A 22,835-nucleotide genomic window follows, 5' to 3' on the forward strand; every position below is an offset into this window, starting at 1 on the left:
GTACCACAGGTAAGTAACAGGTGCTGTTAATTACACGAATTAGAGAAGCATCACATGATTTTTCACAGGGTGCCAATACATTTGTCCGGCCCATTTTTTGAGTTTTGCATGAAATGATAGTAACTTAATATTTTTTTTTCCATTCTCTGTTGTGTTTTTTAATTGCAAGAAAAATAAATGAAGATATGACTACCAAAGCATTTTTAATTGCAATCATTTTCTGTGAGAAATTGAGCATTATCTGACAGAATTGCACAGGTCCCAATACATTTTGCCAGCAGTGTAACTCCATGAACTTTATGAAAACAAGCCTTTAAATGACCCTACATTAGGGGCACTTATTACGTTGATCGTGATCTACTAGTCTGTTGCACCCAGGGCAGGAGCCGGACTCATTTTTAGCCCAGGAGTTTCATGCCCAAGACCGGCTCACTTTATATCATGACCTACTGTATTGTAAAATTGTAATAATAACCGTGCTGTCAGATTAAATTTTTTAATTGTGATTAATTGCATGTTGTCAGTGCATAAAGATTTTTCAGTTACTACTGTAAATATTTGGATATGTAAACAAAAATGGCCTCATCAAACTATTTTCTCTGTTTTGTACTATAGATTACCCATGGCGGTGGAACACCTCACTTTTAATAAACTCAGCTCTAATTAAATGGCTTTATCTGCCAGACTTCTACACTGTACCAAACTCCAAAAACCTCATAGGTAAGTAGATGGTATATGAAGAAGTCAGTATTATTATTATTATTATAATTATTATTATCCGGCCACTTTAAATGGACTTTTAGGAATGTTCCCATTGGCAAAAAGTTATAAGATTTGGGGGGCGGGAATGGTGCGGCGAAAACTACAATATGGTATAGTTGGAAAAAATTCAGCGTAAAACAAAATCTGGTCACTTGAGCTACCTAAAATTTTAAAATCCAATCAAATACAATAGGATCAAGGTGGAGTTATGACATTTGGTAAGCATATATACCTAATTAAGCTGAATACAATGAGAGCGAATTTCGGCTAGTGTTGAGTTCCAAACAAATTGTCTTTGTTTTTATTTTTAACCCAAAAGACTTCAAACCAAAACCTTTATGCTTTATGTCCATTCCACAGTGGATTTTGTGCTTCTGATGTGTGCATCCCAGCAGTGGAAAGTGTTTAAGTGTGAGCAGTTGGAAGAGTGGATTGTTCTGGCTGGAGACAATACAGACAACCCTGAGCCGATGGCGGGTCGATTGTTTAATCCTGCACCCAACTTTGTCAACTGCAGGTAAAGTCAGTATTCTATATTTTCTTTTTGCCTAACGTAATTCCTTACGAGTTCAACTTATTATCTTCTTAAAAATAAATAAATTGATTAGAGCTGTCCCGACTAGTCAAAGTTGTCGACCTCATTTGATGACGTAAATGCGTTGACGGGCAAAACATACCGTCGACGGGTTATGAGCGGTTTTAAAAAAATATTACATGCGGAAAAAGTTTAGAATGGTGGGCGCTCGCGATGCAAGCGGTTGTTACTGGCACCCTCAAGGGAGCCGCTGTTATTTCAATGTGACCGGCATTGTCAGATTGAGCAAAGAGGAAGAAAGTGGGCCAGCGAGAGAGAGGGAGCGAGATCGGTGAGTTGGGAAAGTGCTCGGGTAGCGTGGAGTTGGCATCCCCCAAGTTTTATGTTTTGGTCAATAAAAGTATCCATAAAGAGCCATCTGATGCCTCTCGGTGTTTTTATGCACGCCGCCGCCTTCCTGAGGAGGAAATCGGACGAACCGATGACAACGAGCCAAGTGAATCGCCGGTTCACTCCTCACTACGGCGAGGAGTTGAAAACACCATCAATTACCAAAAAGGGCAGAATTGGTAACACGTGAAAGCGGCATAAAGCCAAAAAAGTGGACCAGAATAGCCAGAGCTTGGAATTATTTCAAGGAAAACATGGAGTGTGCCACTGTGTGTACTCTTTGCTAAGCTGAGCTCACATACCACGGTGGCACGTCGGCTATGAACGAACACTTGAAACGCCTCACCCAAGTGTAATTTTCGAAGACAACAAGAAACAACAAGCTAGCGGATTGTAAGTCCATGCAACTTTCTCACGATTTTTTTAATGGAAGTTGCCTTTATGTGCGTCGTATCAACGTGCATTTTTATTTAATAAATTAATTAATATATATAATATAATTATATAATATATTTTTTAAATTTTTATTAAATTTATTAGGGTCATGGAAGCTCCCACTTGGGGAAAATATATACATATATCCTGTATATACATAATATAATAAAATATATATATATATATATGGAAACAGCACTGGCCTGCTTACTGTAATCCATGACTGCACTAATGTTAGTTACTTTTTATTATAAAGTATTATATGTGTATATGCATATAGTAGTATACTATAAAATTAATACTATATATTTAATTTTTGTACTGTGAGTATGTGTGCCTTTCATTCAAAATAATTGTGGTAATATTGCAGTGTGCCCTCTACTTTATCTATTTTCAGGTTAAAACAAACAAAAGTTGAACAGTTTTTCCCCTCCCCCCAAAATGCGGAATGCACACTAGAAAAAGCATCTGAACTCACACAAAGTATTTTGAAAATGGTTGTCCGGGACATTGCAATTCATTTTAACATTTAGAACAATATAGACAATGACATACCACAAAAAGAGTAAGAATTGTTTTGACGCCTGCTGAAAAGGTGAAGTCACAGTGTTTCCGTTTACTTTTTTTTTTTGCACTAGTTAATGCCAGCAGCATTTGACCTCATTGTTTGTGATTTATTATTGATATTTGTTATTCATTTGTACATTAATAAAGAATTTACGTGTTCCAAAATGTTTTTTTGTGAATGAATAAGCTTCAACAAAAATGTCATTATTGAAGTTGTAAAAAAAAAAAAAAAGAGGAAGAAAAAAAGAAGTCGGCTGACTAATCAGGAGGAAATTAGTCGTTTGGGACAGCCCTAAAATGGATGTAACACAAAAGTACAAAAACTACAAACTAACACCTGTTTTCGGTGTTCCCCAACACAAGGACAGCAATGCAAGTTCGCAACGATGACATCTTTACTATGTTCATATGTTTTTACTATGTTTGTCTTGTATACCTCCTCAAAAAGAACAATGTATGTGTTCGCTTTACAAGGCATTTGTACATAAGCCAGCTTTTTCCTCTCTTTTTCAGGAGTTACCTGGACATGGCTAAAGTTTTGGTTTTTCGCCACTTATTCTGGTTTGTACTGTCGGTAGTCTTCATCACTGGGGCGACACGAGTCTCAGTGTTTGGATTGGGATACCTTCTCTCCTGTTTCTTTTTTTTGCTGTTTGGGACTCAACTGTTGGTCAAACCCTCCAGGACACGCCTTGCCATGTGGGACTGTCTCATCATCTATAATGTGGCAGTCATCATATCAAAAAATATTCTATCAGTAAGTAATAAAACAATTACCGTATTTTTCACACTATAAGTCGCACCTGAGTATAAATCGCACCAGCCATAAAATGCCCAACGAAGAGGAAAAAAACATATATAAGTCGCACCGGAGTATATGTCGCATTTTTGGGTGAAATTTACTTGAAAAAATCCAACACGTAAAACAGATATGTCATCTTGAAAGGCAATTTAAAATAAAAATACAATAGAGAACAACCTGGTGAATAAGTGCACAGTATGATAATGTTAAATGATGCATGAACAATGAAATGCGGATGTGGCCACTATGTTAACGTAACATAGCTATTAAGAGTTATTCAGATAACTATAGAATAAAGAACATGCTAACAAGTTTACCAAACCATCAGTGTCACTCCAAAACACCAAAATAACATGTGAAATGACATAATAATGTGTTAATCATTTCACACATAAGTCGCTCCAGAGTATAAGTCGCAGCCCCAGCCAAAATATGAAAAAAACTGCGACTTATAGTCCGAAAAATTACGGTATGTGTAACTCAGAACTAGGATGAAAGAGCATGGCTTTTTTCTTTTTCTTTTTTTTTAACTGCACGCCATTTTGACTGTACCTTGTCAAAAGCTGTTGCACTGTTATGTCCAGCTTGAAAATATTCTGGTGAAGGCACATTGAAAACTAAATTTTGATTAAAAATATGTATTATTATTATTATTATTATTTTGTTGGCTATTTTCAAAGTACAGTGGTACCTCTACATATTAATTTAATTCGTTCCAGGACCTGGTTTGTAAGCCAAAATGGTCGCACATCGAGCTGGATTTTTCCATAAGAATACATTATAATTCGATTATTTCATTCCACAGTCCAAAAACCTACTCTAAATCCTTAATAAATACTGCTGGTACAAATACAAATAGCAATTACACATAGCAAAACAAATAAATTATGAATACAAATCAAAATAATAATATGAAAATAACTATTATATCATTATTATTTTTATTATTATTATTATTATGTAACGAATGGGGTTCTAATGTGGCAGTTGTGTTTTGCATGCTGTTCTTAAACGCACCTTGTGACTGATGACAGAGGGAGAGAGATGCGGAAGAGTTTTTAGTTTCTCTTCTCATGTTTTTGTTGGCATCGGCTATGGCAGACAGTAGCTGTGTTGTGTTGCACAACTTCTGGAATAAATGATTAAAACCTGACGAAGCTGGCGACTTCCTTGCCAATGTTACAATAATAATAATTTTATAAAATAATAAATAAATAGTAAAGATTGGTGCACAGAGGAGGAGCGTCGAGATCGTAAACATACCGTATTCCGGCTGTATTGTCGAGCCAGTTAACTGATGCGCACACCACGCTCATATTTTCTATATTTTCTATCATTTCCATCTTAATTTCAATGCTAAGCATCACGTTTTTCCTTTTTTTTCACCACCAGCATTAACCTTCTTGGGACCCATGTTGATTTCTCTCACAAGTAAATCCACCGTGCGTCCATCTTGCGGGAAGACAATGAAAATGCAACGCTGTCATGCATCGTCGTATTTTTTAGCATGTCGTCATACGTTGAGACAAATGATGATTCAAATTTAATGTCGGATGTCGAAAGGATTGGATGTCGATGCAATCGTATGTCGAGGCACCACTGTTGCTAATAATGATAAAAATTATTCTGGTGAGAGCACATTGCGCTCTAAATTCACTTGAAGTTTCATTTAATTTTATATATTAATTTATATAAATATATTGTTTGTATATATATATATATTGGTGGTTCACGTACCCGAAAAATAAGTACAGTAATGTAAAGATTTGGGATGCAACTTGCAAGTATGCTTCTTGTTTTAATGTTGATATGTTGAGAGCTGTGTTTTCTGTGTTGTCCCTAAGCGCATTGCGTGTCTGACCGGTGTGAGACGGACGGGTGGAGAAGTTGGGGAATTGTCGGCATCGGCTATAGACTACAGTAGTCGGTTGCAAATAAACCATTGAAAACCCTAACTCTCCACCCACTTCTTAGCAAATCCGACTTACGTGGAAATAATTCCAAGACTCCCTATATTCTTAAAATTGTTGGATATTTTCAAAATAGCCAATTACTGTATGTTAATAGTCCCTTTTTTGTTGCTATTTTCATGATGACATGAACATAAAAACAATAAAAACAATCAAACATCATCATTTTAATGCAAAAAGAGATTTCAAGGGGAAGAACGCTTTCAAAAAAGAAATTTGGGATTTTAAAGCATAATCAAGTTAAACACACATCGGAAGGGACCACTGTAGTTTGAAATCTGTCCCAAATTTGGTGTTAAGTTGAGCATTCTCGTAAATAATAGTTGTGTCAATGTGTATGTTTCAGATTCTAGCGTGCGTGTTTGTTTCTGAAATGCAGAAAGGATTTTGTTGGATGATCCAACTCTTCAGTTTAGTTTGTACAGTCAAAGGATACTACAATCGTAAGTATCATACTTATTTGCTCCTACTAGTTATGGAAGGATGGAAAGTATTATGGTATTTTGATAGATCATTTACATTGCAAGTTTTTTTCCCTCACAACTCAGTCAACATTTACAGAAAAAATATGCTTAGAAATTTGTACAATAACTTTACGGGTTTTTTAAAGCTTGCTTATGAGTCTTAAGAGATATGATCAGTCCTACGTTTAAAATGTATAGCAACCTTATCAAAAACTTTTCACACTGGGTGTTGTAAGCCATGATTTAGTATCAGATAATTTTGTTGCAAGTTTCCTCACAGATCTGTGAAGACTATGTTGTTGTTTTTCTTGACAGCAAACCTAGTTAGTGATGAGAACTGCAGCCTCCCAATAGAGGAAGCTGGGATCATCTGGGACAGTGTATGTTTTCTCTTCCTGTTGCTGCAGAGAAGGGTTTTCCTGAGTTACTATTTCATCCATGTAGAAGCCGAATTGCAGGCATTTCGCAAACAGGCCTCAAGGTAAGAGACAATAAACAAAGACACATTTGACACAAAAGTGCTAAGAAAACAATAACACGTTTAACAGTGGAACTGTTTGAACAGGTAAAAAATTCAAATGGTTTTAGGCTTTGTTGTGCATGTCTTTTAAGATTTTCTATTATGTTTATATTTATGCACATGACCCAGGCATATAATTAGTATTTTTTTTGTTTTTTGTTTTTGAACTCATTTGTTAACAGTGGCAATCAATACAATGCCCTGATAATGAATGACCGGGCGTCTATTCCACAAAGCAGTTTCAATAAACTGAGTCTAACTCTGGACTCCAAAGTTTTTGATATAGAAAACGACACTGAACACAGAGGCTAACACTATGGACGGTGTTACCAAGGGTTTGTATAAGTTTTGCAACTGTGTTTGGGCATCAGTCGACTATGAAATGCACTATAGTCAGGAAGTTCATATTTACAGCTTCGTGTGAACATCTCATTTGACATCGTAAATATGTAATGCAGTAACTCGCTTGTTTTCTTTCTTGTCATGAATTGACATGTTTGCAGGGGGTTTGAGCTCTTCAAAGCCACGATAATGAAAAACATTAGATCACACCAACAGGCTGAGATGAAATCCTTATCCCAGCTCAAGAGATCGTAAGTGAATAGAGATCAGTTTTTGAACAAATACTCATAATTTTGTATTTGGTAGAAATTACTGAGAGTTCAATATTTCTTTAGTATTTTCTGTGCCACATTTATCCACATCCTTGGATGCATATTTCAATGTTTATCCTAGTTTTGTCTGGGGTATTGTCTCTAATGATAGGTGATGATCTTAGGAAAATTCAGGTGAGCATCTGTCCGGTATGCATACATGAAATTACAGCGCTGTTTCACTGCCTAGTCTTCGCTTGACACAAAACACTGCACAGGCGAGCGAGCCGGTAACTGTCCACAATTTACCATGGACTGCAGTCAATAAGAAGAGACCACCTTACCCAACTCCAGGACAACTCATACAAACATGTGCGCCATGCACGAGTTTAACACAGAGGCTGCAGTTACGCTTTAGGCCGGAGGTTACAGAGGCAAACTCTACAGTGTATCACAAAAGTGAGTAAACCGCTCGCATTTCTGCAGATATTCAAGTATATCTTTTGATGGAATAACACTGACAAAATGACACTTTGACACAATGAAAAGTAGTCTGTGTGCAGCTTATATAATAGAGTTGATTTATTCCCCCCTAAAAACTCAAAATATAGCCATTAATATCTAAACCCCTGGCAACAGAAGTGAGTACACCCTTTAGTAGATACGTACATCCCTAAATGTCCAAATTGAGTACTGCTTGCCAATTTCCCTCTTAAAATGTCATGGGACTCGTTACAGGAGTGCTGTCAGCATTGCTGCAGAGATTGAGGAGGTGGGGGGTTAGCATGTTAGTGCTCAGACCATACGCCGCTCTTTACATCAAATTGGTGTGCATGGCTGTCACCCCAGGAGGAAGCCTCTTCTGAAGACGGTAGACAAGAAAGCCTGCAAACAGTTTGCTGAAGACATGTCAACAAAGCACATGGCTTACTGGAACATGTCCTATGGTCTGATGAGACGGGCGGGCTATATAAGCTGCACACAGACTACTTTTCATTGTGTCAAAGTGTCATTTTGTCAGTGTTGTCCCATGAAAAGATGTACTTAAATATCTGCAGAAATGCGAGGAGTTTACTCACTGTATATAGCACTTTCAACCCATCTTGCTAAAAAAGTTTTTTGTTGTACACCAACTGAACCACGGCGCAATTTGAAACCCTAATATTTAAAGACTGTAGCGTGTACTCACTGAATAATTGTTAAGCAATATTCATCGGTTGTAGACTACACATGCTGTATGTTCACATGATCATTGTTAATATTAATGTGTTTGTTAGCCTGTCTTTTCTGGTTGAAGTGCCATATTGGTATGATAACATAGCTTAATTCTCCATTCCAAAGTGCTTCGTTATTATTATATTATATTATTGTTAACGTATTATTATACAATATTATTATTATTTCCAAAGGGGAAAGGGGTGTACACTTCAATATTTTTATCCTGGTTGCAGTACCATTTCTGACCACCAACAATATACAGTGGTACCTCTACATACGAAGTTAATCCGTTCCAGGACCTTGTTTGTAAGTCGAAATGGTCGTATGTCGAGCAGGATTTTCCCATAGGAATACATTATAATTCCATTAATTCGTTCCACAGCCCAAAAACCTGCACTAAATCCTTAAAAAATACTGCTGGTGCTATTACAAATGGCAATTACACGTAGCAAAACAAATAAATTATAAATCAAAATTGGAATAATGTAATAAAAAGAATAATAATAATTCCTGTAATAGTGTAACGAATCGGGTTCTAATAAGGCGGACGTTTTTTTGTGTACCTGAACGCACCGCGGGGCTCACGTGCCAGAGACAGACCGGTGAGCTTGAGTTTCACTTTCACTTTGAATGTTCTCTTGAGAACAGCATCAATTGCGGCGTACAGCAGGCGTTTTGTGTTGAATAAGTTGTAAAAGAAATGATGAAAACGTGGCGAAGCTGGCGATTTCTTTGGAGACAATAAGAATTGTCAGCTTAATTTATAAAGACTGGCGAACGATGGTCGGAGGAGGACCGTGGAGATGTATTGTTGAGCCATTTCACGGATGCCCACCCCACGCTCATATTTTTCTGTCATTTGCATCTTCATTTCGAAGGTAAGCATCAACTTTTTCCTTGTTTCACCACCTGTACCAACCTTTTCTGAAACCTGTGTTGATTTGTCACACAAGAAAATCCGCCGTGCATTCGTCTGCGGTGCTGCCATTGTCGTCGTATTTCGAGCATGTCGTCGGATGTAGAAACAAATGGCGAGTCAAATTTTACGTCGGATGTCGAAAAGTTCGTGTGTCGAAGCGATCGTATGTAGAGGTACCACTGTATATGGCTCCAAATTGGGATATGGTTCATCTATGTTGAAAATTATACTGTAAAACATGATCATTAACTGGAGTGAGACACTTGCAAGATTCATGACATAATCAACAGTAATAGAGAGATTGTGACTGTATTGCTTATTTACTGTAGAAAACATGCCTTGCTATTTTCTATGTCAATGCTAACATCACTTCCTTTTAATATTTGTCAGAATGCACAGAATTCGATCCAAACAGCAGAGGTACAGAGATGGACATAAGGTTCTTGAAGAAGACCATCAGAGCCAAAGTTCTGGTAGGACCAACTAGTGCATAAATATAAAAACCCTGCGGTAGAGTTTTATGCTGTATGTGATTTTATACAGTAAATTATACAGCATTTCCCCATTGCGGATGAATAAAAGCTGATAATAATCATGTGCGTATATCCATAGATACTGTATATTTAGATTTACTAGTATATACACACACACATCTGGTTTCATCTGCGTGATCTTGTGTGTGTTTCCAAGAAGCGACGACAAAGCAAAAGAAAGAAGGCTGGTCTCGACCATGGCAGGACCATGCAACAGGTATAACAAATACACAAACACATGCAATTCCACTGTTTGACATATACTTCTGATTGTTTTACACTGTAATTTACTGAGGAGAGGAAATTCTTTTGCACAGTCTTGCATTCAGGATGGTATTACCTCTTTGAATCAGACAGTGAGGGTGAAAATGAAATGTTAGAAGAACAGAAGCCTCAGAAACAAACTGCCTATCAGGTGAGACACTTTGCTGTCTTTGTATTTTTATATGTACTGCAACCAGCCAAAACATTGTGACAATTTGCATAGTATAAGCCAACACCAAATTTGTAACGTTCAGTTCTTGTCACACAGTCATTAATCCAATATCTTCTATTCCCGTGCAAGGTACCACAAAGATAGCATATTGTTAGACTTTGACTGTGCCAGTAATTATCATAACTAAGCATGACTATTTCTGTAGTCGGCACAGTGGATGACTACGTAGTACGTCCGTTTAACAGTTTGAAGATCAAGGGTTTAAATCCAGGTCTCTGGCTTTCCTGTGTAGAGATATCCCAATGCCTGGGTGGGTTTTCTTCAGGTACTCCAGCTTTGCTCTGACATTCCAAAAGCATGCATATTAGATGATCTAAATTGACTCTAGATTGTCTTTAGGCGTGACTGTGAGTAGGAGTGACGTGCAACGCTTGCCTTGGATATCATAAGTTTCAAGTGGTTATGTTGTTGCGGTCACTTTATGGACTTGTCACATGTTGCACATTATATTTTCATTGATGTAGTTGTTTTATTTTCCCAGTTGGCTTATCAGGCATGGGTGAGCAATGTGAAAACAGCTTTAAAAGAACATCAAAGAAGCCGAAGACAACAGAGACGAGTTGAAATAGTTGAGGATGAGCGTACAACACAACAAACCTCACAAGACAGTTGCTCTGTCACAGGTATATGTTGCATGGAAAACACTCTCATGTTTATTTGAGGAGACAAGGGTGCAAAAGTGTCTTAAAGCAAGCTTATGAACGTTAATTATGTACACTCAGAAAAAAAAATTGTACGCTCAGACTTATTCTTAAGGATGACAAATACAGTGGTACCTAGACATACAATCACTTCGACACACGATCTTTTCGACATAAAATTTGACTCGCCATTTGTTTCTACATCCGACAACATCCTCGAAATATGACGATCTGTAACAGTGCTGCAGTTTCTTTGTTTTCACGCAAAACGGACGCAAGGCGGGTTTTCATATGAGAGAAATCAACATGGTTTCCAAAAATGTTAGTGCAGGTGGTGAAAAATGGCAAAGGTGAGGCTTACCATTGAAATGACGATGGATGTGATAGAAAAATATGAGCATGGTGTGCACATCCGTGAACTGGCTCGACAATATGGCCGTAGAATATCTACGATCTCGATGGTCCTCCTCCAGTCTTTATAAGTTAAGGTGACAATTGTTATGATTGTAACATCACCAAAAAATCGCCACCTTCGTCAGGTCTTAGTCATTTATTTCAGAACTTGTGCAACACAACATGCCTACTGTCCACCACAGCTGAACATGGAAAGTGAAAGTAAAAAGTCCTCTTTCACTCTGTCACGTCCAGTGTTGTTAATAACGGCGTTACAATATAACGGCGTTACTAACGGCGTTATTTTTTTCAGTAGTGGGTAATCTAATTAATTACTTTTCTCATCTTGGCAACGCCGTTACCGTTACTGAGGACGGAAAGGCATGCGTTACTATGCGTTACTATATTGGTCGAAAAGTCTGAGGGAGACGGACTCACCGAGACGACAGAGCAGAGCAGGAGTGGGGAGGAGGCAAGAAAGTTGTGACACCGAGCAAACGCGATGCTAGGTAGCTCCAATAATACATGTTGTAGCCGATAGCCTACAAACTACGCCCGCATGTTATGGTAGATATGGTAGACATGGTAGATATCACATGTACTGTATATAGATATAACTAGATGCAAAATGACAGACATGGCACTAAATGCGTTAGTAGACAGCCGCCATCTTAAAGAAGTAGACTTTTTAGGACGGCTCTGTTGTAGAGAACCTTCCTAGCGAACCTAAGTAACTTTTTATCTAAAATACTTCTAAATCGGCAAAATCTTGACTTGAATCTATCTTTAAATGATGAAACAGTTTTAAAACTTTCATATGTCGAAAGTAGAGAGAAGGGAACTAATGCAATAATGGGAGCAATTTTAACAACTTTTAACAGTTGATTCAGGGTAAAGGGTAAATTAGGGTAAAGAATTGGTAATTGGTAAGAATTGTACCAAAAACCTTCACAAAAAACTTCACATAGTGTGGCCAATGTTTTTTTTGTTTTTTTTTGTTTTTTTTTTTTGTTTTTGTTTTTTTTGAGGAAAAAAAAAAAAAGTAATTATCACCAATTACTTTGCCAACTAATTACTCTTACATTCAGGTAATTGAGTTACTTACGCAATTACTTTTTGTGAGAAGTAATTTGTAACTATAATTAATTACTTTTTCTCAGTAAGATTAACAACACTGGTCACGTCTATGGAGGTAGATTTGTGTCTTTATTATTCAATCAAAAAAAAAGTTGCTTCGAGCAAATAAAAAGTTGCTTCAATCAAAATATATACTTTCAATCGAAGAAAACGTCACTTCAATCAAAAAAAATGTGTTTGAATGCAAAAATAAATTTGAAACTCAAAAAAATATATTTGAAAACTATTTTTCTTTGATTGAATTTTATTTTTTTGATCAAAGTCAAGTTTTTTTTAATTGAAACACCATTTTTGATTGAAGTCATGTAATTTTCCGTTTGGACCACATTTTGGCTAGGACATTTGTGTCTTTATTATTCAATCAAAAAATAAATTGCTTCAAACAAAAAAATATATATTTTCAAAAGAAAAATCACTTCAATCAAATTTTTAAAAAAAATCAATCGTAGAAAAAAAGGTTTGAATGTGAAAAAATATTTGAGACTCAGAAATTCGCATTTGAACACTTTATTTTTCATTCAAACTGTTTTCTTTGATTGAAGCAATCCTTTTTGTGTTTGAGCCATATTAGGGGTAGGACATTTGTGTCAAAATCATTCAATCGCAATAAAAGTTGCTTTAATCAAAAAACTATTTTTAATCAAAGAAAAAAATCATTTGCAAAAACTTTTTTTTTTTTTTAATATATTTTTTATTTGAAATTTTTTTTTTTTTTTATTGAAGTGTCACTTTTTTTGAAAAGCAAAAAGTTTTAAACTTATTTTTTTCAAAGTGGAAAAAGTTTTGAACACACTTTTTTTTTTTGAAGTGGAAAAAGTTTTGAAGGCACTTTTTTTCGATTGAATCATTTTGACACAAAGATTCTCCTTCAACGCTAGTTCCGGTGTGTTTGATTGGCAGGTAGCTGAGCCAATGACATAAAAGTATGAAGCAAGCATAATGGCCACCAGGGCTCCATCCAGCCATCGGAGTCTGTTGGAGTCTAAGCCGAATATAGGGCACCGGTACGGGCGTGTGACATCGGCATTTCACCGGAGTACGGTGCCCTGTTGCTTAATGTGATTTAACACGGCGAACTTCACCCGCTGCCCTGACGTGACGGTTGGCAATTGGTTCCAACCGGAGTGTCCGCAACGCACCGGTACGGGAGTGGTCGGCGAGTGGCCCGACACTAGCCTGCCCAGTAAGCGAGTGGACTACCGGCGAGTCGCCGGCGTCCACGCCGGCAGCCCCGTCGCTTCAGCTTTGAATGAGTGCCGTGTCATTCGCGGGGCGTCCACTCGACAGCCGGCCTCCGCGCCTGGGGGGGTATATCGGGGTCCGACCAGTGTGCCACGACAGGGCACCGTACCGTTGCGGGTACTCCGGTGAAATGCCGATGTCACACGCCCGTACCGGTGCCCTATATTCGGCTTAGACTCCAACAGACTCCGATGGCTGGATGGAGCCCTGGTGGCTATTATGCTTGCTTCATACTTTTATGTCATTGGCTCAGCTACCTGCCAATCAAACACACCGGAACTAGCGTTGAAGGAGAATCTTTGTGTCAAAATGATTCAATCGAAAAAAAGTGCCTTCAAAACTTTTTCCACTTCAAAAAAAAAAAGTGTGTTCAAAACTTTTTCCACTTTGAAAAAAATAAGTTTAAAACTTTTTGCTTTTCAAAAAAAGTGACACTTCAATAAAAAAAAAAAAAATTTTCAAATAAAAAATATATTAAAAAAAAAAAAAAGTTTTTGCAAATGATTTTTTTCTTTGATTAAAAATAGTTTTTTGATTAAAGCAACTTTTATTGCGATTGAATGATTTTGACACAAATGTCCTACCCCTAATATGGCTCAAACACAAAAAGGATTGCTTCAATCAAAGAAAACAGTTTGAATGAAAAATAAAGTGTTCAAATGCGAATTTCTGAGTCTCAAATATTTTTTCACATTCAAACCTTTTTTTCTACGATTGATTTTTTTAAAAAATTTGATTGAAGTGATTTTTCTTTTGAAAATATATATTTTTTTGTTTGAAGCAATTTATTTTTTGATTGAATAATAAAGACACAAATGTCCTAGCCAAAATGTGGTCCAAACGGAAAATTACATGACTTCAATCAAAAATGGTGTTTCAATTAAAAAAAACTTGACTTTGATCAAAAAAATAAAATTCAATCAAAGAAAAATAGTTTTCAAATATATTTTTTTGAGTTTCAAATTTATTTTTGCATTCAAACACATTTTTTTTGATTGAAGTGACGTTTTCTTCGATTGAAAGTATATATTTTGATTGAAGCAACTTTTTATTTGCTCGAAGCAACTTTTTTTTTGATTGAATAATAAAGACACAAATCTACCTCCATACACGTCAGGCATGCGGTGCGTTCAGGTACACCACGCAAAACACATTCCCCACATTAGAACCCCATTCGTTACATTATTACAGGTATTATTATTATTCCTATTATTATATTATTATTCCTATTTTTATTTATAATTTATTTGTTTTGCTCTGTGTAACTGCTATTTGGAATAATACCAACAGTATTTATTAAGGATTTAGTGTAGGTTTCGAGCTGTGGAACAGATTAATGGAATTATAGTGTCTTCTTATGAGAAAATCCTGCTTGACATAAGACCATTTCGACTTACAAACAAGATCCTGGAACGAATTAACTTCGTATGTAGGGGTAATACTGTACAATATCGGGAAACCCCGGATAAAATGGTTCCTATACAACTTTCTGCGGATCCGTCGCACATACACGACATATACAGGGACAAAATATTAGAAACACCTCACATATTCGCAGTTTGGTCAGTTTTAGAGATTCAATTAAGACGTCGATTTCCTCCGCCATCGTCTCCAAAAGAGTTAGAGGGTATTCTAACTGAAAAATGGCTTAAAAATCCTTTGGATACAATTATCAAGTTGTATGAATCAATACCTCGGAGAATTGAGGCTGTAATTGCCGCACTATATTAAATCTTTTTTTTGTTTGTTTGTTTGTTTGTTTCTATTATTTTTTCCAACCCCTGTACACCCGCGGTCAAAAGTTTTGAGACACTCTCTCATTCTACTGAATGGTAAATTGTCTCCTCACTTTTGACCATGGGGTATATAAGTTCCAAAGGCTGCAAAGCTTCCGCTTCCACTGAACTGTGATACGCAATGAATGATTGAGTAAAAACGTCCAAGAGCTAATTTTATTCTCCCCAATGTATGAATTTAGACGACTGAAAATTGTAAAGTCAATTTTTGTTCATCCAGTCACACACACAAATATCGGGTGACTTACAATAGTGGCGGTAGAAACACAGAAACAAATAGAACTTGGAAACAAGTGGATTACAGCTTGTGCAGGGAATGGAATCTAAAGGGGACCACATGACTACAGTGGTTATAAGGCAGCTTGTCCAAAGTACGGCCCGGGGGCCAAATGTGGCCCGTGGTCAAGTTCTGTCATAAGATCAATATGTCTATAACGTCTGGCCCGCATACAGATTAATAAATTGGTCAGCAGTACTGCTACCAGCATATGAAGTAGCTTACACATTAAATGCTGCTCCTCATTTACTCACTAAAAGGCAGCAGCACTCTAGGCAACATTACCCCGTGTGACCCTTGACTTCCAATTTTCTAAAATGGCAGCAATCAACAACAACAAAAACTTGACTGCGACCGCCGACGCGTCAAGGATAGGTGGAAATTGGACTATTTCTTCACTAAAATACGCAACAGCCGTGTGTGCCTCATTTGCAAAGAGACAGCCACTGTTTTTAAAGAGTTCAAATGTGAGGCGATATTACCAAACAAGACACGCTGTACGACAAGATTACAGGGAAGATGCGCAGCGAGAAATGGAAGCAACTTGAAGCTAGTTTAATTTCACAGCGGCAGTATTTCGCAAGATACCAAGAGTCGAAAGAGAACGCCACAAAGGCTAGTTGCGAGATTGTTGAAATTATTTATTTAAAAAAAATAATAATAAAGCAAATGTGACACACTGAATGGCTTGCTAGAATCTGCTTAAATATATTGTTCTACGTAAAGGACGTCAGTGAAGGTTGGCCCCCCACATTTTTACCACACCAAATCTGGCCCCCTTTGCAAAACGTTTGGACACCCCTGTTTTAAGGGGGTGAGTCGCTATTTTGTCATTGACGTCACCTATTATAAACCAAACAATAGGATAGTCTATAAGGATAATACCAAATATCAGTACTGTATACGATATCATATTCATATACGGAGTAGGCAATATGACTGAACTGAAAAGTAACCAAATGTTATGAGTTATGCAATACATAATTGTATTTCTGTAGGCTCAGACGACAATGTATTTGAAGATCCTCAATTAGAGGAGCTAGAAGAGTCTGGTAAGTTCATGTTTATTATCTTTTCCTTCACTGAACTCTTATCTCACACATGATCTTGCCCCCACTATGGCTCCTGCACAGCAGTTTCAATTTCTGCATGACTAACACATGCCACAGTGGTTACACGCATGACTAGGTGCAACCACACATGTTCAGGTAAATATACAGTAACTGTTGGTGCAAGGATTACTGATCACATAGCTGAAAAGCAGGACAACAATTGAATAATTATCATGCTGGGAAGGCCACAAGTCTACACCAGTGACTGTAGCTCTACCTCATCTCTACGTGTCTTTGTTCTTTCGTGTTTTGCTAGTGTTTAAGGTGCACACTTTGAATGTAAACATTGTATGAGGGTAAGTAAATAAGTAATAAGTATCTGGAGTCCATTTTTATTATTTTTCAACATAGTCACTTTGCTTTTCAATGCACTTCATCCATTGTTGCACGAGCGTTCTGATACCCACAGAAAAAAACTTTTCAGTTGAGCAGCAAGCCACGTATGCACTGCCCCATTCACTTGTTTATCGGTAGCAAAACAACGGTCCCTTAAATCATTTGTAGTTGAGCTTGTTATGCATGATTTCATATGCAGAACCATGACTAATGTGCATATCGTTTGCCACGTCGTCAATAGTCAGTCGTCGGTTATTCAGTCGGGGCACAGTCTTGTTTAATGTTTGCATCATTAGTGGATGTGCTCGTTCCTCCTCCACCACTCTTGTCCGACCTGTCTTGTCAGTCTTATTTTCAAAACTAAAAAATGCTTAAGAATTTAGATTTTTGTTTTCCTGTGGCATTGAAAACCGTACTTTTTAAAATTCATGTTCTACTGATCCAGTAACACCATGGCACTTGTGCAGAGATCGTTATGTGAGCTAACGTCATGTTTTAAAAATGTAAACAAATAAATGCCTCGGGCATTACTTCAGAATAGCCTTTGCACTGCACAGCAATCAGTTCATCTCAGGATTACTGGCAGGTTTTGTATCGATTCAGAATGTCGCTATCAACAAAAATGCCGTACCTCTTATACGGCTTACAGTATATGATCAGACATTCTGTTGAATTGTTGTATTATTCCAATTCAATTATCCCGTCCAACCCTGCTGTACACTGACATCTTTTGTTCGTCTGTGTCCTATAGGTCGTGGAGAAATTGTTCAGAGAATATTGGATACAGTACGTTTCTTATGGGCCATATTACTAGCCCTAATGGATGGATTGACCCAGTGGCTGAACCTGCTGACGAAACAATATAGAGAAACATCAACTGTTCTGTGCAATGAACGCTACTTCTTCGTACACAAGATACAGCAAGTAAACAGAAGTTATCAAACTCTTCAAAATAACATACTGCAACAAGCTTTCCTGAAACTTTTAATTTCTGTTTAAACTCTTATTTTTTTCAGCCTCACACACAAGATACATTTATGGATGACCAATCTCAACACAGCGAGGGCCCTACACAAGTAGATACATATTTGAGTCAAACTGAAACATACTGCTCAACTCAATACAGGTCAGTGACAAAGAAATATGGATATTTTAGGTATGTGTTTCTGTGAACGGACGTGCTTACCACTCGTCCTTCCTCAGTTCCTCCAAAGTTATTTGGGAAAAAGGGATGTTTAATTCCACTTCGCAGGTTTAAAGTTTCTAATGAGGCTTATATTTCAATTATGTAAGGTAATCACATTGGTCAAAATCTGTCATAATAAGTGTATTTAAATTTTTAAATGTATAATCATTTTTGCATTAAAAAAAAAAAAAAACGTGATTAATCTGCTAACTAACTAACTAACTAACTAACTAACTAACCAGGAACAGTCACTGACGGGGCGGTTAGCCTTATATAGTGGTAGGGGTGAGCAAGAAATTTAGGTGACGACACTGAATTCTATTTTAGACCCACCTAAAATATCCCGGCAAAAATCTAGACAAAAAGGAAAACCTGGCTAAAAGTCAGATATTGAGTTCCTAGCTTGTGCTCATGTTTTCTGCAATTTTCTTCAAACATACAGTATTTTTACGTTTCATCAAAATGACTCAACAGTCTCTTTAAGTGATTTCTGTTTTGGTTCCACATCTGCCTTCAAGAACACAAAATTCTCATATTCATGTATTAGGACACATTTAACTTTGTTGGTGTGTCGGCAGTGGATGCCCTGATTGCATATCCATCCACAGGCCATTAAAACAATAAAATAACTATTTTGGTTGTGGCGACTCTTAGCCATTTCTTCATGTTGTGTCGTGATGATGGCAGATGGATATGGCATTTCCAAATTGTCTTTTTTGAGGTATTTAGCTGAGTAATGCCACTCCATCCCAACTGTTGTTTTGGGTGGAGAAAGTGTAGAATGAAAGTCGTGAGCAGAAATGCGGAACTTGTCTATAGACCCTACTCACGTGACGTCACAGCCACGCCCCCGCGCCATGATGTCCGCATACTCGCCATAGAAATGCATTAGCGCTTCGTAAATTCTTCCTATTATTGCACGTTTTACTGCTCGTCAACATTAATACTCAAAATGGTGAAGTCGTGTGTGGCGGTCGGTTGCAAAAACAGAGAAGATAGACGGAGAGACTTGAATTTTTACCGTATTCCGAGAGACACGAAGAGGAGGCCGCGATTGACTGCTGCAATTCGACGAGACAACTGGGCTCCAAACGACTACCACAGATTATGTAGTAGTCATTTTATATCTGGTAAGATGCATTTAATATATATTTAGAGGGTTTCGGGCTGACAACCACAATTAAGATCATTGCTAGGCTAATCGCCGACAACATACACGTATGTATGTAGTTAGTGCTATCGCTAAACCATATAAACATTAAAAGCCCTAGCTCCATTGACAAATGACATGAAATACATTAGACTTGACAGTGGATGTTAGCAAGAACAAAAGATTTTCAATTGAAAATTTCGTAACTCACCTTCCGAGCACAAGATTCCTGCCGAATTTTCGTGTACGAGGACGTGTTTCACCTAACCAGCAACGTAGCATTTATAAGCCTCCAAGCTCTTAAAGTTTTTCAAACTTTCGTGAGAATAGGCTGATTTTGTGTGGGTATCAGATGTCAGGCGAAGCCAGCGGGTCGAAAAACATCGATTTAGGCATCAAATACGGATCTGGCGAATGGATAAACTGAAGCTTTTCCACGTAACGCCTTTTATGCAACGGATCCAATGAGTCTACAGCGTCAGATAACACCGGGGCTTCCATGAATTGCTCTATAACTTGCTCGACTAATAGAAAACAATGAGAATAGGTCTGAAAAAGAGGTACAATATGGCGGCCGGAAACAGCGACACGCCCATTTTGTGACGTAGGTGAGTAGGGTCTATATAGAGTTCGTCACTTTTTTACTCACGACTGCCACCTCCTGTTCATGGCATGCGTGGTTGTACGAGCGCTAACATAAAGCTATGAGCGTTTGACCTAAAGTCTCTGTTGAAGGTGAGGTTTTATTGGGGCAGTCTCAGTTAAAACGGCAGGGCTCTGTCGGACTCGTCAGGCCATTGGCGGAGCATGCTTGGATTAGAAAAGTATTTTAAATGAACTCTTAAAATCCTGTATAGTCCCTTTTAGGCACTTAAACTATTGCATTTTGAGTTATGATTATATATTTTTCCCCAATTACTTCTGGTCCTTTGAAAAAGTGAACACCTCATTTATGTGTTTTCATTTCTTCATCTGTTTATCTAATTTGCTTGTAAATAGCGTAAACTTAAAAGTCAAATTCCGCACAACCTATAGTGGTATGGTACAGAGGTTGAATGCTGCAAATTGTGTAAATGTCCAAGTTTATATTGACCTGGCTGTAGCTCAGTGTGGTTAGGTCGGGGCTGTTACAATGACAGCCAATGGTATGACAGGTTTATAGGTTACCATTTGGAAAGTACAGAGTTTTTAGTATCCATTTTGTTGTTGTTGTTGTTTTATTGTCTGTGTGCTTGATTCAATCAGCCTCTTAGAGGAGACCCGGACTGTAGAGGAGTTGTCTCCTTCCAAACCAAGACTCACTAGCACTGCAAACTTCCTGAGTCCTGAGCATCTTCTTGACAACAATGAGCTGATATCTGACACTCAGTCCATACAACACAAACACTCAAGAACAGCCAGCGAAGTCCTTGGAGACAGGTAGACAGAATGAATTACTTAGTACTGCGTTCAGACTGGCTTCGTTTTGTTGTGCGTCACTCGCAATCCACCCATTACCAAATGTAGTTTTGTGTTCACACCGACCTTATCCCTATTTTGCCAAATGTATCACATTTGATACACCTAAAATTTCATGATTTTGAGACTAATTCAGAATTTTGACATTTCTTTTTGAAAAACAAAATGATGGATGCAAGTCAACACATGCATCTGAAGGTTCCATGAAAAATACAAACAGTATTTAGCAAGGGTTATAGATATCTGAGCGCCTATTACACATATTCATTTTGACTTTTCTTTTTACAAATTTGAAAAAAAGGTTTCATTAGGACCTTATTTTTCAAATTTTGGGATTCTCTGATGATTGCTTCATATTGCTGGCATTAAAGGGTTAAAGTGCCAAAAGTACGGGTACCCCAGACAAATTCCGGTTCACGTAATGTCAAAGTAAGTAGTATAATGACTTAAATTTCATAATTTAGTTCTTTTTCTGCTAATATTATGCCAAAAGCAGTTTTGTGTTGACACAGACCTTCTGTCGCCAAAAAGTGAAGCCTGTGAAACCAAACAACTTCCAGTCCGTGTAACGTAAAAATAAAACTGACTTAATTCTCGTAATACTACGACTTTAATCTTGTAATATTTTGACTATTCTCGTCGTCCTAATTTTTTTCCTTTTTTTTCTTCTTTCTTTGATTTGATATGCTGCTTCCCCGTCGGTGCTGAAATCTGTCACAGAAAGGTTAACCCAGCCATCATCTCCGCGAAGCGTAAATTCACAGCGAGAAATCGCGGGTACGGCCAATCTGGTCAAAGTGGTGACATCGCGTCGCGCCTGACGCATGCCGCCAGTCACAAGGCAGCCTGTTGCCCTTCCATGGTTAATTAGATTGACTTTTTATGGGAAGAAAACGTGGCTGGTCTGAATGCAGCATTACAATGAAAGCTACCATTAATTCTTTTACATGGCACGGTACATTTTTTCAGTCCTATTGTTGAATGAATGATGATGACGAATAGATCTATTTGTGATATTCTCTTTTGCCTCTCTAGGCAGTTCTTTAGTGAGGAGCTGGAACAGAGCATAATGTTCTACAGCAACCAAAACCGTCTCCTGAAGCTCTTGTTTGCCACACACAGTCTTCTGGCAGCCAACTCTGAACTAGTTTGTTATTTCATTATAATAATGAATAATCTAGTCAGTGGGTCTGTGATATCATTGGTGATGCCAATTATGGTATTTCTATGGGCTATGTTGACTGTTCCAAGACCAACCAAAACATTTTGGATGACTGCCATTGTCTACACGGAGGTACATAAAGTCTAACACAATTCTGTGTTTTAGCCTCTCTCCCTCTCTGTCTGTCTGTCATTTTATCTGCAAAGATTAGAAAAAAATACTTTGTCAATTTACTCTAAGATGGTATATGGCAAAAATTAAATAAGGTAGATTAATTATGAAGTCATGTCTGGATGTCTATGCCTCTCCCCAGGTGATGGTGGTTGTAAAATACCTTTTTCAGTTTGGATTTTTTCCGTGGAACAGTGCTTATGAAATGACATTAAATGAAGACAAACCTTTCTTCCCACCTCGCATCCTTGGTCTAGAAAAGACAGACACCTTCATAAGATATGATCTCCTTCAATTACTGGCTCTGTTCTTTCATAGATCCTTGCTCATGGTGAGTTGTTTATTATAACTCTAAATTGTTCCTGAGATCGTCAAGATATTATTTTTTTAACATTTCTTTCCGAATGGAAATAATGTCAAATGAATGAATTTGTTCTTTGAAGTATGGAGATCATAAAACCTTTATTAACAATACTGCTACACAACATGGATGATCATGAAATCGCTAATGAATCGCAAGGTTCATCGCTCAAACATGTTGCACTTTTAGCTATTTGGTCCTGTCCCTAG

At 37.5% G+C, this 22,835-nt stretch overlaps 2 protein-coding genes across 5 annotated transcripts in view; one reads left to right on the forward strand and one right to left on the reverse strand.

The window, feature by feature from the left end:
- Positions 1-22,835, forward strand: part of piezo1 (piezo type mechanosensitive ion channel component 1 (Er blood group)) — a 92,408-nt gene that overhangs the window by 40,275 nt on the left and 29,298 nt on the right. For 2 of the 3 annotated variants that reach the window (XM_057847405.1, XM_057847407.1), the window contains 16 exons: positions 616-720; positions 1,123-1,279; positions 3,203-3,446; positions 5,808-5,904; positions 6,241-6,406; positions 6,949-7,038; positions 9,566-9,648; positions 9,866-9,925; positions 10,026-10,123; positions 10,686-10,827; positions 16,689-16,742; positions 17,890-18,062; positions 18,155-18,264; positions 20,720-20,893; positions 21,968-22,226; positions 22,408-22,596. In XM_057847405.1, coding sequence (XP_057703388.1) covers positions 616-720; positions 1,123-1,279; positions 3,203-3,446; positions 5,808-5,904; positions 6,241-6,406; positions 6,949-7,038; positions 9,566-9,648; positions 9,866-9,925; positions 10,026-10,123; positions 10,686-10,827; positions 16,689-16,742; positions 17,890-18,062; positions 18,155-18,264; positions 20,720-20,893; positions 21,968-22,226; positions 22,408-22,596 — 2,201 coding nt within the window. The remainder of the gene's footprint in view (positions 1-615; positions 721-1,122; positions 1,280-3,202; positions 3,447-5,807; positions 5,905-6,240; positions 6,407-6,948; positions 7,039-9,565; positions 9,649-9,865; positions 9,926-10,025; positions 10,124-10,685; positions 10,828-16,688; positions 16,743-17,889; positions 18,063-18,154; positions 18,265-20,719; positions 20,894-21,967; positions 22,227-22,407; positions 22,597-22,835) is intronic. The other variant, XM_057847406.1, reaches the window with a different exon arrangement.
- ddx51 (DEAD (Asp-Glu-Ala-Asp) box polypeptide 51) overlaps positions 1-22,835 on the reverse strand; it is a 99,948-nt gene that overhangs the window by 21,068 nt on the left and 56,045 nt on the right. The gene's annotated exons all lie outside the window — the stretch shown is intronic.

This window comes from Corythoichthys intestinalis, chromosome 10 (assembly GCF_030265065.1).
Source record: "Corythoichthys intestinalis isolate RoL2023-P3 chromosome 10, ASM3026506v1, whole genome shotgun sequence".
In the NCBI taxonomy this organism is placed as follows: Eukaryota; Metazoa; Chordata; class Actinopteri; order Syngnathiformes; family Syngnathidae; genus Corythoichthys; species Corythoichthys intestinalis.